General features: G+C 39.1%; 1 protein-coding gene and 1 long non-coding RNA gene across 2 annotated transcripts in view; both read right to left on the bottom strand.

Moving 5' to 3' along the window:
- ZC2HC1A (zinc finger C2HC-type containing 1A) overlaps positions 1–15,913 on the bottom strand; it is a 40,999-nt gene that overhangs the window by 6,401 nt on the left and 18,685 nt on the right. Inside the window, exon 8 of the mRNA XM_084511191.1 lies at positions 51–155. Within this exon, the coding sequence (XP_084367317.1) occupies positions 51–155 (105 nt within the window). The remainder of the gene's footprint in view (positions 1–50; positions 156–15,913) is intronic.
- Positions 13,803–15,621, bottom strand: LOC311432712. The gene is made up of 2 exons (XR_014690252.1): positions 15,154–15,621; positions 13,803–15,026 (listed from the first exon to the last, which is right to left on the bottom strand). It is a non-coding gene; the product is annotated as an uncharacterized lncRNA (long non-coding RNA).

The raw sequence follows: 15,913 nt of genomic DNA, 5'->3' as shown, positions 1-15,913 counted from the left end.
GAAGATTCTACTACTGGCAAAAAAAAAAAAAAAAAAAAAAAAAAAGCTACCTTGAGTAACTGTCTGAATTACTTGTTTTTCTTTTGTTTGATAGAGCACCCGTACTCATGGTTCTTGCCACACTAGGAGGGGTTGTCCGTGCTTTAGTTACACCTCTAAAACAGAACAAATATCCGATTAGTTATATAAACACAAATTTACGCAAGGAAAGGCATTTTTAATTCATATACAAAAATTAATTTAACAATCCATAACAATCAATTCATTGTATGAATAATACAACTTACTTCCTAAAATACAGAAAAGCTTTGCCATGAACTTGCCTGCATTGGACTAAATATGATTCAAATCTTACACTGCCAAGCTAAATTGCACAGCCAGTCCCTTCCTGTTTCACTTTTTATCACACCAAAATACAGGTAGAACCTGCACTATTGATCATTTAGTATATTCTAAGGTCTTCTTTGACAGACTACAAGTCACTTTATAGTGTTGTCAGGGCTTTCAGAAAAATACAGGGTACCTGAATGCAATGCAAAAAAGAATTTACAAAAGATACCATATTTCCAATATTTTGTGACAAATATGAAACAAGTAACATTTTCTTAATAGCCACAGACTTGACATAGGACGCATAATTCTCAGCTTGGCAGACCTTTCTCCAAAGCACATGTATGGGAGGGGGAAAGGAGGGGAAGGAAGGTCTGTCCAGCTGGACATTAGGGCCTAGTTTTTTTCTAGCTTGCCACAGTGTTTCAAAGTTGGCTTCAATAGTACAACCACAGAGCTGTGAAAGCTACCTTCCTCAAGACTCATGGGTTTTATAAGTCATTATGCAATTAACAGCACGTCCTAAACATGCAGAACATTTTAGTGCTTGTTCTGGTCAGTGGTAAGAACACCAGAATCCCCTGCAAAATCTCAGAAGTACAAGGAAAAAAGATAGGAAGGGGCATTCTTTTATCATCAGTGATCAAGGACAGAATTTTTCTTCATTGCTCAAGAGAATTACCACTCACCAGGATTTATTCTTGTTTGGCAAGGCATCGGAATGACTATGACATCTTGTGCCTGACCACCAAGTTTTTCTGTTCACATTCTTGAACACTGATGCATAAATGAAATTTAAGTTGGGACAATCTCATGGACATTACGAAATATTAGAACAAGATCTCACAAAAAGTTAGTCACCAAGAGCCCAATCAGCAACAAAAACCCCAATAGTGATTTTTTCCAGATGAACCTAACTGCTCCTTTCAAAACTATAAACAGCTTACTCTTGGCTTGCTTTTCAAAATATACAGAAAATTATTCAGTTCCAATAACTTCCAATAAAATATACAGAAAATTATTCAGTTCCAATAACTTCAAATACAGCAATGACACAACTGACGATCAGTGTCATAACTCCTGAATTTGAGACGATTCATTTCAAAAAGCCCATTTTCCTTCATGTTGTGAATATAAGTTAAGGATGATTTTTCAGTTCCTTCCACTAAGAACTAGTCACTTAAACACTTCAGTGGAAAAGTGATCAAATGATTAAGAATAAAAACGGAAACCAGGAACTAAATTTAAGAGTAAATCAAGTGAAAATTATATTTAGAAAACGTGTTCAAGTTTAACAAGAATGGCTTTTACTTTCAACGGGTAAAGTGGAACTACCAAAAATTCTGTCTCACTGGGCAGAACACCAACTTTCTCCTTCAGTTCTCTTTTGAGCCCTCTTACCTGGCAAACAGATTCTAAAGATGATTTTATTTAAAACATTGTGTAGATTGAAAAACACTACATAGGTTTTAATTCTGATATAACACTAAAAGTCATGTCAGTTTTTCAGAAGCTACAGAATTACAGGATAAAAGTTCTAAGTGTAACTTACATTATGATGTTACAAGGACACACAACAGTACAGACACTAAAAAAACTATCATGCATTATTTTCTCCATCTCATTTTAGATTGGAGGCAGACCGTGCTTTAAATACTGGTAAAATTCATTAAAGCTCAATAGTGCAGAAAAATATACTGGACTTTTACTTTATTTGTTATGGAAGCTAGAAAAATGTATAAAAATGTATAAAAAGTTAACTGCAGACACAGAAATAGTAGATCTCATGGATCAGTGATGATCAAACAATGTGGACCAGAATTACGTCCCAATTCCTGTTTAGACAATTCCAAATAATTTAAACCAAACTTTTCTAACCTATTAATGAACCAGTTTTCTCCAGATTTCCGAATTTGGAACCAACACACTACTTTTTCAAAACTGAGAGCATTAATATCTTAAATTGAAATCTGTTCAGGATACATCTTGAATCAATCATTTCCTACATAATGCAAGGAAAACTTAAAAAAAAAAAAAAGTCCTAGATATTTGAAAGAAATTGACGTGAAAAATAGTCCACTTCTCTTTCCTGTATTTCAGCTGTTCACTTCTTTAAAATATGTATAATAATATACCCTTACTCTACTAGGGTCTCTAAAAAAAGTCAACTGATACTTTAATAATATATGTATATTAGAGAAGTTTCCCCAAAATCAATGTCTTAAGAATATGATTTGAATGTATAATATGACACATAGGTTACCAGTGAAACCAGGAAAAAGTAAAAAAACACAAACAAACAAAAACCACATTGAAAGTGCACTGTTTATCCTGTCTGTTGAGCAAGGTAGTTACATGAAAAGTTAGAACTTTACTAAGGTTTAACAGGGCATCCTAACTCCTAAATACTTAAAAATAGGTTTGCTTATACACAGATACATTTTTCTTTCTAAAAATGCAGGGGAAAAAAAAAAAAAAAAAAAAAAAAGACCTATTTTCAGACTGCAATAGAAGCTTAATATTAGTATTATAGTTAACTGCAATGATTTTTGCTATTTCAAAAAGTAAATCAATAGCAGAAAGCTGCCACTGTCTACAACTTTATGCATCCCAGATCTGGACTCTAGAATTAGCATCAGGTTTATTGTGTATTTTATTATAAATCTTGAAACTGGATCCATAATTTGCAATCTGATCTATGGAGACAGATGTCTTCCAACATTGCCTGACATTCTTGATTATCTCCGTTTCTGCCACTATAGCTTGGTCTCCCAGTCTGTCCAACTTCTGCTATTTCTATCCATTTGTCCAGTAGGTTTAAATACAAAACTACATACATAATTATGTATTCTATATACTATATAATGTATTATATATATGTGTGTATAGTTGTATACATATGTAATTATATATAACATACATGTATATATACACCTGTTCAAAGTTGTATAATGAGAAATAGTGATGGAGCCTGACAGCAGGTGAAGCTGTCACAGTGCTATCTTTAATCCTTAAAGGTCTGACATACCTTTACAGACATTTATTATCCTGTCACAATTTCAGAAGAATTAAGACCGAAGGTGACCTCTCTTCCTAAGCAACTTATGTTATACATCTAGTTGAATTGCTACTGCATGCAAACTTGAAAGCTTAAACAAATTTGTATGAGAAGCTTACCTTTGCCATTCACACACTTGCAATTTGGTTGTATTTGCAATGAAATATCAACATATCAAGTTTGCTTCTTAGACAAGGCATTTTCAGATATTCTTGATAGCTATCACCATCACTCACAACTGCTGATACTTCAGTGCAAAATCCTAAGTATGTCTCCAATGACTAACGACATGCATACCAAAGTCCAAGAACCTCTACTATAAACTGTCACCATCTGCATGGCTATGCTGAATTTAACAATGGCTAGTAGCCATTCGCATTTGTCCAGTGCTGTCAGCACGTAATATGCTGAACAACCTCCTTCAAGGAAGACATGTTCAATCCACAATTCCAGTGGTCTTTGAATAAGTACAACATAAACAGTGAGGATGTGAATAGCAGATTAAAGGCATATACTCCTAAAGAAATTCTGTCAAGAAGAAAAGTCAAGTACCTGCTCTACAGACAAGGGATACTTGTAAGCACGTTTAGGAACTCACCAACCAGAATTTTCAACATCTTAGTAACGAATTGTAATACGAAAAATTGACCTATTTTTGAGGGTACACAGACAGCATTCATGACTAACCAACTATAAAAAGGAACACACACACACAAAAACTCTCTCTAAAAAGCTACCCATTCTCCTTTATTCCTTTTGCTTAAAATAGGAATCCAAGTTCAAACATTCTTGCCTTGTCTACAAAATATCTCGGCTTTGGTTACAACACTGCCACAGCATTACAAGATTTAGACATGTTTCTATCTCTTAAACCACTGTATTCCAAATATGGGCTATATAATTGGAATTTATAGAATTTATTTTAGTAATTATTCCTAATTACACTTCTGCAGTATATTTTGAGGTATTATTTATGAAGAATCAGCCCATTTGAATTTGGCACCTTCCAAATTACATGGAAGTGTTAACTACAATACAACTATTTCCTTTTTAAAAGACTGGAACACCTTTTCTTTCAAAGCAGCTTTGATTTTAATCTTCCATCATAAAGTCCGTCTTGCTTACATTCTTGGACCATCATAGCTACCTTACAAAAGGAGGGGAAGTAAATATTTGACTTTAAAAGCACAATAAATTCCCTTCGTCATAAAACACTTGCCTGTAAGGCAAATATTTGTACCTTTATCAGTTGTTCTACAGGCTTAAATGTTTACTTCAGCTCTGCATCATATAACTTCATTTTCACCTCAGGTTTACAGGCTATATTACTCTTAGTCTAGAATCAGTGACAGAAGAAATCAAATCTGAAAAAGGGGTTTTCATCATCTTTCCATTCCTACAATGAAGCAGTTTACCTAAGAGATACTTATACTAATTATATTCCCACAACATCTATACTGAAGACATACTGGGCAGCAGGTATCTTTCAAGGTCACACTTTTGCTATTCAAATGGTTTTGAGGAATGTTTCTGTAAAGCATAAACCAAGCAGATTTGTAATACCACTTTATAGGCAGTAACTTATTTGGTCTTTTGATGGTACTGTTTGCTTTTTCATCAATGTCATAAAACCTTTGCATATCTATATACTGAGAGGGGATCTCATCAATGTGTATAAATACCTGAGGTGTGGGAGACAGAGGGATTTGGCCAACCTCTTTTCAGTGGTTTGTGGGGACAGGACAACAGGCAATGGCCACAAAATGGAGCACCAACAGGTGAAAGAACTTCTTCATGGTGAGGGTGACGGAGCACTAGAACAGGCTGCCCAGGGAGGCTGTGGAGTCTCCTTCTCTGGAGATATTCAAGGCCCGTCTGTAAGCCTACCTGGGCAGCCTGCTCTAAGGAACCTGCTTTGGCAGGGGGGTTGGACCCAATAATCTTTTGAGGTCTCTTCCAACCCCTACAGTTCTGTGATTCTGTGATCTCTTCCAGTTTGCAGTGGTTGGCCTAACTTGTCCATCTTTCTATTAAAATAAATGAAGGGGTACTCATAACTTACATAGCAGTCTGGCAATCTCCTTATCATCAAAACAAACAAACAAAAAAAAAGTACTTACATATTTGTATTTCCAGAGAATTCCTATTTACTAAAAAAGACATTTACCCGGTACAAATCAGACTTTAATAATCGAGCAAGCAAATGGGGTGCGTGTGTGTTCTTACATTAAAAAGAAGAATATTTCATAGACTTATAATTGTATTAGGTCTCCAAAATATATATTAAAAAGCAAATAAAAAAAATGTTGCTAGTTTTCCTTACAGTCTGCACAGCACTCTCACATTTAGGCTTTTTTGTTTTAAGAATACCTTTTCTAATGTCAAATTCATCACACCGAGAAAAGGAGGCTCATATTTACAACATATACCAACTTTATTAAGATGGCAGTGTTGCGTTAAGGGGTGTAGCCGATTAACTGTTATGGGCCTGCTAGGATTCAGGGTACTGAACTATCACAATCACAGAATTCACCAATAACACATTAACTGTTAGGGGGCTGGTTGGATTCAGAGCAGTGAACTATCACAGTCACGGATTCACCAATAACGTATAACCACCCTTACTCTAGTCTCGTTTAATGAGAGCTATCACTGCCAGGAACAATGCAATCAAGTATGATTTATTACAGCAACAGGTACACAGGTTCTTTGGATTGCTGGCAATAGTGACTGTCTGCAAAAGCAAGCTAGTATGCATGAAATACACAGGTGACACAGGTGTTACAGGTGAGACAGGTGTTACGGGTGTCACAGGTGCGCAGCCCAGAAATTACAACGTTAAGAGGATTAAAGACTCTAGAAAGATTGATAACCAAGTGTTCAAATCTCACCCAAAGGCGTCCCAATGAGGGGGAAGAGAGGCTCAGCCTGGGACTGGTCCCAGGAGTCAGGAGGTTCTAAGGATGTTGTATTCCCTCGGGATGGTATCTCCCCTGACCATGGTATCAACCCTAACATCCCCCCTCTCTTAGGCCAAGTTATATTATTTTCTATCTTTTAGGTGGAGCTTGAGTGACTCTAGTCAAGCATATCTTAGTTATGATTAGTAATGATTGATCATTAGTTATGATTAGTTATAATTAGTAATGATTAATCATTAGTTATGATTGGTAAAAAGTTTTCCTGTCTCCGTTTAAAGTAATAGGCTCTGAGAAATTCAGAGCGCATGCTCAGCGAGGGGTGGTCGCACCTTGGAGGCGGGTAGCTTTTGGGATGGAGGTGTGTTTTGGTATTATAATGATATTATAATGAGCAAAAGTACACCAGCGTACAGCATTTGTCAAAACATGACAGGTCCTTGGCTCAGAGTAGCAAAAAGTGCAGCTTATCAGTTTCGGTGTGCACAAGAACAACCGAGTCCCCACCTGGTCACAGAGCCTAGCCGTGGTGTCTCCACTCTACTCGATGCTCCGTACTGTTCCTTAGAGCCAGCACACCAGGTTTCCCCAGCACGATAGCATCTAAGGTTGGAAGCCTAAGGAACACTCACGTAATGCAGCTACACCCTACCCTGAAAGCAATGCTGTACAGTTTCTTTAAAATGTGAATGTTAGTTTTATTTTTCTAGTTACTTTAGGTAATTGGACCACAGGCAGAAAGTAAAAGATGTAAGTACAAGTCTTGTGGACTTTAGGGTTAACAAGAAGAAATATATATTTTTTATATATATATATATATATTTTTTTTTTTTTTGTAAAGGCTTAATGTTGTGCCAAAGGAGACTAATATGCCTTCCATTCTCTTTTATAGAGGTTATAAAAAAAAAGACTAGAGAAAACCTGAAAGAAAAACTATTGTTTTAATTATCAAAACACCCACTCACAATAGACAAACAAACAAACCAAAAAAAAAAAAAAAAAGACAACATTATCCCTCCCTCCCACACGTGATCGTAAGAAAAACTGTATCTCTTGAGAAATCACAGCTTATATGAGGAAGATCAGGACTTCATGTGAAATTTTGCATTATTATGTCAATACAGTAAACTTGCAAAAATTAAATTATATCTTCACTCCCATCTTGGTAATGTAATAAAATGTTTCTTCTTATTGCCAAAAAATAGTATATAAGCCCCAAGTGAAACATGATGAAACAATCTGAGCATTTTTATTGATCTTTCTGAAATCAGAGAACTATAAACAAACAAACCAAAGTTGATGGAAATGTCTAGGCAGCTGAAGATTAGCTTTTCTACAAGTTTTCTACCACTCAAGGGAAGTTATAAGGAAAACAAATGAACAAAAACAATAATGAAAAAGCTATACTTTTATACCAAGAGAAATAACTTTCTAAACTTACTGTGGAGTTCTCTGACTCTTGTTGTATAACCTTAATAAACTGTAATGCCAGGAAAATTATTAAACAGCTAATTACTGTCAAGGAAGCTCACTATTTTTGATATAGCTTTTAATATCTAAAAAAAAAAAAAAAAGGAGCTTGTGTACCTCCAACATTTATATCATACAACTTCTCATGTTGCTTCTGCAATAACATCATATTAAAAGTCACTGAACCTATAAATTTTGCAAGGTAATTTGGGTTTTGGAAATTTCTTGGGAACCTTGCAATTCATATTACATCTGTAAAGAATCAAAGGAAACCTCCTCATAAGGAACAAAATTCAACAACACTAAATGATATTCCTTCATTATGAAACCAGAAGGGAACACCGAGATTTCGGTCTGACAATTTAGCCCCCAGACAATGTGGGACATCAGATAAATTCCCCTACTGTTCCTCTTCCCACTGCTCCTCCCAAACAGATGTTCTTGTTCAAACCAACTAACTCCGGAAATGCTTAATCAATTCCTGTTTGACCAAATACATATTTCCCAAGGATTGAGAAGCAGAACCAAGATTTTTGACACTGCATGACACTTACTCCTACTTGTCATGATTTTCTTAGTTGTTTCTGAACTTTAAATGATTAACGTTATGTGGAAACTCTGGGCACCCTCAGTGTAGAATACTGTAGACAGTAACCTAGCAGCAGTCACGACTGCCAAAAGGAAGAACTGTAGTATCCCTTCCACACTTAAAGACACACACAGAAAAAAAAAAAAAAAAAAAAAAAAAAAAAGAGAGAATCTCCTGAAATGCAAATACCACTATAACATTTATTTACCTTTATTTCACTGAACAAAGCTGTGTAAGTTATAGTCTTATTGAAAGGAAGTGAACTACTCTAAAGATATGTTGTTTTTAAAGGCTGTACATGCTGTATGCAAACATAAGTGGAATTTAAAATGTATTGGCACTGGTTAGGTGAGCAGTTCACATTGCACTTCAGCTGTACTGGGTATGCCACTGACAGACATGACTCTCAGTCATGGGAGTGGGCTTAACATCAAATAGTAAAATTCATCTGAAAAAATAAAATAAGTCATTTCTAAGGGTACACTTGCCATACTGAAAAAAAGTAACAATTTTCCAAGCCACAATAAAAGAAATATTACTGTTCACATATGAAATGTACAGAGATGAGAAATTAATCTGTATGTGCAAAAGATCTCTGGCTGGCCACAGAGTGTGTTTTTGCTATGGAAAACATGGGCGGGGGGGTGGAGTCTGTCTGCTTAGCCTTAGGAAAAATTGGGTAGGCTCGTCCTATCCCCCTGAAGTTCAGATTATTTCTGACAGTTCACAAGAACTGCCCTAGCCCTTAAAAAATGCAATACATGCTGCTAAATTTTGTGCTCTTATAAAATATGCATCTAACTTTGGATTTTAACATCACTCACTGTCAGAATATAAGCCCAGCAATTTACATAGAATTACCTTTTCTTTTCCCTATTCTTCAACATGAAAAAGATGAAATCCTGTATTCACTCAAGTGAATGGAGGTTTTCCTACTGATTGCAATAGAGACCCATTACTCTTGCGCTCTCACTTGCCTCTCCAGGACTCAAAAATGACACAGTGTGACCCTTATGCCACACTTCCATTCATATTTATTAACCAGACATGTTACCCTGTTCAGGCAGAAAAAGAAAACTCTTCACAGCTGAGCTCAGCTGACCCATCCCGACCTACATGTACCAACTCAGTCTCACTAATGCTAACCTAGCTTATGCTGATGATGTTGTAGTGTAGTCCTTCCTTTACTAGGGGAGAAAAAGAAGAGAAATAGTATTCAAAAAAGGAAGTTTATATAATCTGGTTGCATTTCTGTTCCTATAAAATAAAAATTAGTAGTGTAATATTGGAGTTGAATTTCATATTAAAACAAACTACAGAATTTTTCCTTTATAAAGCTAAACACTTGAAAGACCCAGTTTGTTTTAGCCTTCACCTTTAACAGAAGTGCATCAATAGCTTTAGATGCCCGTCACAAGTTTCAGACAGCAGTTCAAGACTACCACCTAAAGAGCAAGAGGAAAACTGCATGCCTGTGTATTTTAATCACATGTGGTCGGTTGTTACATTAGCCAGCAAAGTTGTTTCTTGTCTCTTCACATATTCATCACAATGAATTGGTGCCACGATTCTACAGAAAGGAGCAGTGTTTGATTAAACTGCCCACCTTACTAATATCGATCTAATTCATCCTTGACATTGCACGTTATAATTGTAATTCTATAAGCTTTACTACCTCTGTGTCAAATTTGGAATTACAACAATCTAAGCAAAAAATTGAAGATTTCACTTCATACATAAAACCCCACAAAATCAGGGAGTGAATATACTTCAGGAGCTCATTTCTTATACCTAAGACTAGAATTCAACCAAGTCAAAACAAGTATGTAGGAATATTGAATATTAAAAACAAACAAACAAACAAAACAAAACAAGTAAAACAAAACTAACAAAAAAGCATTGTCTCTCAACATTCTGAACATCCGAAAAACTGCACTTACAACGGGATATTTGAAACACCACGCTCAGTCACTCAGATCATTAGCAGCTCATAAGGAAGAGCTATTTTCATTCTGACTTTAGGATACTGACTGTTAGTCTCTCAGCCCCTACTCTGATGGAATTTTATCAGAGTATAAACGCTGTAAGTATAAACGCTGGAGGTATTTCAGTAGAACCCTAAACATTTCAAACCTCCCTTTCTCTCCCAATACTGAGGGTGAGAGGATTAAGGCCAAAATTGTCACTAGCAACCAAACTGAGACACCTAACTTTTCCATGCTGTTGGTACTCCTACATCTCTTTGCTTCAACAGAACTCATGACAAATTTATTCTCAGAAGTGAATACAGCATAGCCAAAAGAAAGGGAAAGAATCATAAGGTCTCAGAATGCTTAGGAAAGGGACACATTAAATTGCCTTCTATCGATGAGAAGGCCAGTTAGTATAATGACCAAGAAATCACATGGACTGCTTAGCAAAGACAAAAAGATGAGAAGTTTTTTGTTGTTGTTGTTGTTTTGTTTTGTTTTGTTTTTAAGAACAGGGAAGTGAGAAGGACTGCAGGCAGAACACACTAATTGCATTTATACTTGTACTGGGTCTGACTGAGACGTGGAGATAACTTTCCCTGCAGCAGCCCATACAGTGCTGTGCTCTGCATGTGTAGCTAGAGCAGCACTGGTATCACACCAGTGTTGTGTCTGCTGCTGAACAATGGCACAGCATCAGGACTCCCTCCAAGCCCCAAGAGCCAGCAGGCTGGGAGTGGGCAAGAGGTGGGGAGGGAGCAGCTGACCTAAACCAACCAAAGGGATATTCCATGCCATATGGTGTCACACACTCAGCAATAAAAGGTGGGAAAAGGGAAGGAGAGAGGGGGCTCTTGTTATGAAGACATCTGTCCTCCCAGACAACCGCTACACGTATTGAAGCCCTGCTTCCTAGGACATGGCCGAACATCACTCGTTGATGGGAAGTAGAAAATAATTTCTGTGTACTTCTGTGCAGCCTTTGCTTGTGTTCTTTTTTGTTTGTTTGTTTGTTTGTCCCCTCTTCCTTTTCCCTTTAATTAAATTATCCTTATCTCAGCATACGAGCTTTTTTTTTCTTTCCAGCATACTTTCATCTCTGCCTCTTCTGAGGAGGAGGTAGGATAAGGGTGGTTGTGGTGGAGCTCAGCTGCCCAGCAAAGTAAAACCACCACAGTCTTCCACCACAGTCTTTTTTGGCACCCAACGTGGGGCTTGAGGAATTTGAGATAAGGATGATAGTTCAGAGAACTAATGGGAAAAACATGGACTGGATGTTGTTGATGAATGTAATAGTTGTGAAGAATTTAAGAAAGAAATGTGAAGAATGTGTTGTAGTAATGTGGTGAATGGACAAGGGGTAGAGTTAGTGTAAATTGTCAAATTTGTGATGGTAATATGTCTCTTACAGTGTGGGGAATTTTTTCTTTTTGATGCAAATGAACTTTGTGAAGACTATGATGATTATGATTATTCTTAAATACACTTTTCACAGAGATGAGCTGTGGGTTTACGTGGCAAGGTTTTGGTAGTGGGGTGGCTGCAGGGGTGGCCTCTGTGAAGTTGCCCTATGTTAGATAAGGGCCAGTTTCAGCTAGCTCTAAAGGGACCCACTGCTGGCCAGAGCCAAGCCAATAGGCAATGCTGGTTGTGCCTCTATAAGAGCAGATTTAAGAAACGGGGAAAAAAAACTGCTGGACAACAGCAGCTGGGAGAGTGAGGACTGAGAAGCAGCCCTGCAGACCCCAAGGTCAGTGCAGCAGGAGGGCAGGAGGTGCCCCAGGCACACAGCAGCAGTTCCCCTGCGGCCTGTGGAGATGCCCCTGGTGGAGCAGGCTGTCCCCCTGCAGCCCATGGGTCCCACATGGAGCAGATCTCCACGCTGCAGCCCATGGAGCAGGTGGATGTGGCCTGGAGGAGGCTGCGGCCCATGGAGAGCCCCCGCAGGCGCAGGCCCCGGGAAAGAGCTGCAGCCCGTGGAGAGGAGCCCACGCAGGAGCAGGGGGCCTGGGGGGAGCTGCTGCCCACGGGGAACCTGTGCTGGAGCAGTTTGCTCCTGGGCGATGGACCCCATGGGACGGAGCCATATGGAAGCAGTGCTTGAAGAGCTGCTGCCTGTGGGCAGTCCCCGCAGGCTCAGTTTGGGAAGGACAGCATCCCTAGGAGGGACCCCACATGGAGCAGGGGCAGAGAATGACCGTGAAGGAGCAGTGGAGACAAAGCATTAGGGACTGACCACAGCCACCATTCCCCTGCACTGCTTGGAGGGAGGAGGTGGAAGAGGGTGGATGAGAGGAAAATGTTTTTAGTTTCTGTTTGTTTGTTCTTGTTTCTCACTGCTCTAGCTTGTTAGTAATGGGTAATAAATGTCTTTCATCTCCCTATGTTGAGTCTGTTGTGCCTGTTACAATACTTGTTGTGTGATCTCCCCATCCTTGTCTCAACTGTCAAGCCCTTTTTGTGTCTTTTCTCCCCCTTCCCTGTGAGGAGGGGGAGTGAGAGAGCGGTTATGGTGGAGCTCAGCTACCCAGCTGAGTAAAACTACCATACTCCCTCCCAACGATCTGAATCACTTCTACCCAATTTTACTGTTCTGAAGGGAAGATACAGGAAAAGACAGCAGCAAGAAGAGAAAAGCAAAAGTTTGATGCAAGGCAAAGAAAACCAAAGGTCTCACAATACAGGACAAAATAAAAACCCTTTTCCTTTCCCAGTTCCAGCTCCAATGTGTTTCTTCATCTAACACTAAGAATAACATTCCTCTTTGATTTCCAAGGCTTTCATCCTGACCTCTCAGTGTCTCCCCTTCATTTTCCACAGTTCTGATGTTCATGAAATGTCAATTTAATCTGCACCATGCCCTGTCCCCTCTGCTAAGACTGCTGTTCCGAACTCTTTCTACAATCAGGAAGGCCACCTTGCATAAGCTTGCTGTAAGGGTATGAAAGTGTTTGAAAGGGTATGTAAGTGTTTGCTCCTTTATGAGTATCTAGTCAAGGAGCTTTTCCAATGCAACAAGGGATAATAAGAAAGGGAGGCAGTGATAGGAATCAAGTCTGGTGAGTCACATTAACGTAGTAGAGCAGGTGAGAATGTAGGAATGTTTATTCCAGCAGGGTTATCTGATTAAGGACTTCTAAGTTGGTAGACAATCACAAGAAACAAACTTGTCAGTCAAACTATTTGGTGGGCTAACAAGCTACAGGCACCACTTGCAGGAAGGATGAATGTTGTAGCTGGTAAGAATCACAGGGCCCCAGACTGGAATGATGCAGGAAACTGCAGAGCTCTGCAAAGGCATAAGGGACGTAGAAGGAGAAGAGCAAACAGGTAGAACAAAAGGGGAATACATAGGAAAGAGTATAAAAGGGCTGGCTGGCTGCATGTAAAACAGGGCCAATCACTCTTGTCTGGCCAAGCCCTACAACTGAATCATTAAATCTTTTCTTAACTCTGTATTCACACTATTTTTCCTGTGTGTGTGCTGCAAGGCAGGCCTGGGATCTGGGCAGGGATATTGGGTGTACAGAGGGGCCAAGCTGGTACTCAAAGGATCAATGAATGTGTGTGTTTTGAACCTTGACAGTGCTTCATGTGTGCCTGTACTAGTAAACTCCCTTCACTACCAGCCAGAGAGGAGGAAGGGATCTTGGTGCCTACATCTGTTTTACGTGAGTCTCGCTGAAGGCAACCCTCGGCTAGGCAGCCTGTGTGAGCAGCTTGTCAACGTCCCATCTTTGTGTGTGCCTGGGATACAAGCTCAGCTTTACTGCGGGTTGAACCTGAAACATGGAAAGCTGCAGCTATACTCCAACCCAGCAGGGCAGAGATCTCAGGCCCACAGGTGACAGGAGAAGCAGTCCTGGGCCAGAGCAGCTGGAGGAGGCAGCCGCTGCCTTTGCTCTTTACCTCACTTAATGTTTGCCTTTTAGTAAAACCATATCTCATGGTTAGGACACTTTACTCTAGCTTATTGGGACACTGGAGAAAAAACCTCAGAGACATTCACTCCCTCAGGCCTGCACCTCAACCACACAGTTTGAGTGGGCAGAGCAAGGAAGCACAGAACTGCATCCTCGTGCTACATGGTGTTCGGATTGAAGGATAAGAGCTGTAATTTGCACTTGTGCATAACTCTTAAGACTTGAGAGTGATAAATGAAAAATCACAAATTTTATGCAATAACTAAAGCTGTTCATCCCCATGAGTTATTTCAGAATGTCTTTTCTTCTTCACAAACTTAAGCTGCTGTTTTTCTCCATCTTATACAGAGTTCATCCAAATTGATACTCATACTTTATAGGAAGAAGTCATCTTCAATCACCAATGATATAACTGCAATCAGTTTCTTGTTTTATTTTTGTTTTCTCTCACTGCTTCTTGGGGATCCTCAATGCTCTTCAAGCTTCCTGAAGCCAAGAAAACTTTACAGAATATCCTTGCAGGGTTTCCAGTATCACTAGCAAATGAAGAGAGGTGATCCTTCCACTCTACTCAGCATCGGTGAGGCCGTACCTGTAGTACTGTTCCCACCCAGTACAAGAGAGACCTATACATAATGCAACGAGTCCAGCAGAGGGCTACCAAGATCATCAAGGGACTTAAGCAATTTCCTTTGACGAGAGGCTGAGAACTGGGACTGTTCAGCCCGCAGAGGAGGCTCAGGGGGGATTCTCAATGCCTATAAATACCTGAAAAGAAGTGCAAAGAAGACAGAACCAGTCTCTTTTCCATAGTGTCTAGAGCCAGGACAAGAAGAAATGGGCATAAACTGGAACACGGGAGGTTCCATCAGGTTATCGGGAAGCATGTCTTTACCATGCAAGTGATAGAGCCCTGGCATAGGCTGCCCAGAGAGGTTGTGGAGTCTCCTTCCTTGCAGATCTTCAACAGCTGCCTGGTCATCGTCCTGGGCAGCCTGCTCTGGGTGCTCCTGCTTGGGCATAGGAATTGGACCAGAAAGCCTCCAGAGGCCTTAAACACATTACCCATAATGACCAGTCTTAAATCCGCAATTTTAGGGAATTCTAGTAACGTACATCTACCATTTTGTGTTGCTGTCATAGAGCACAGGATTCTATTGCGTTACTTCTGGTCATTCATTGGTTGCCTCATGTATTTTAAGGAGCAGGCAGGAGCGAAGATGTGCATCCTTTTGTGTTAAGAGGAAAGATCCTGTCACAATTGGCTTGTGGTCCATGGCAGAGACCTCTTATTTTATTTTCATGAAATGAGAGAAGTAGTAACTTGGTAGTATGCCTGGTAGTTTTCTCCTTTTCTCTTTAAGTCCTTCCACTTTTAGAAAGAAAAAAAAAAAAAAGACTCCAACCATTTTTGTCTGTTCTATAACTTGCTATTTTTCATATCTAGTTTTATCACTTTACCTCCTTTCCTGTTATTTTAACATTACAAAATGCATCTTTGCTTTCTCCAATATTCCTTAATTATTAATTGCATTTATAAATAAAGGATGAATTCAAACCACTGCACTTTTGAAGCTTGCAGAAAACAGAAAGAACACATAACCCACAGACACTTCTAAAACTAGCACAACATAAGTATAAAATAAGCTATAAAA

This window comes from Aythya ferina (assembly GCF_964211825.1).
Source record: "Aythya ferina genome assembly, chromosome: 2".
Lineage (NCBI taxonomy): Eukaryota > Metazoa > Chordata > Aves > Anseriformes > Anatidae > Aythya > Aythya ferina.
This window is presented reverse-complemented; position numbering and strand designations above follow the sequence as displayed.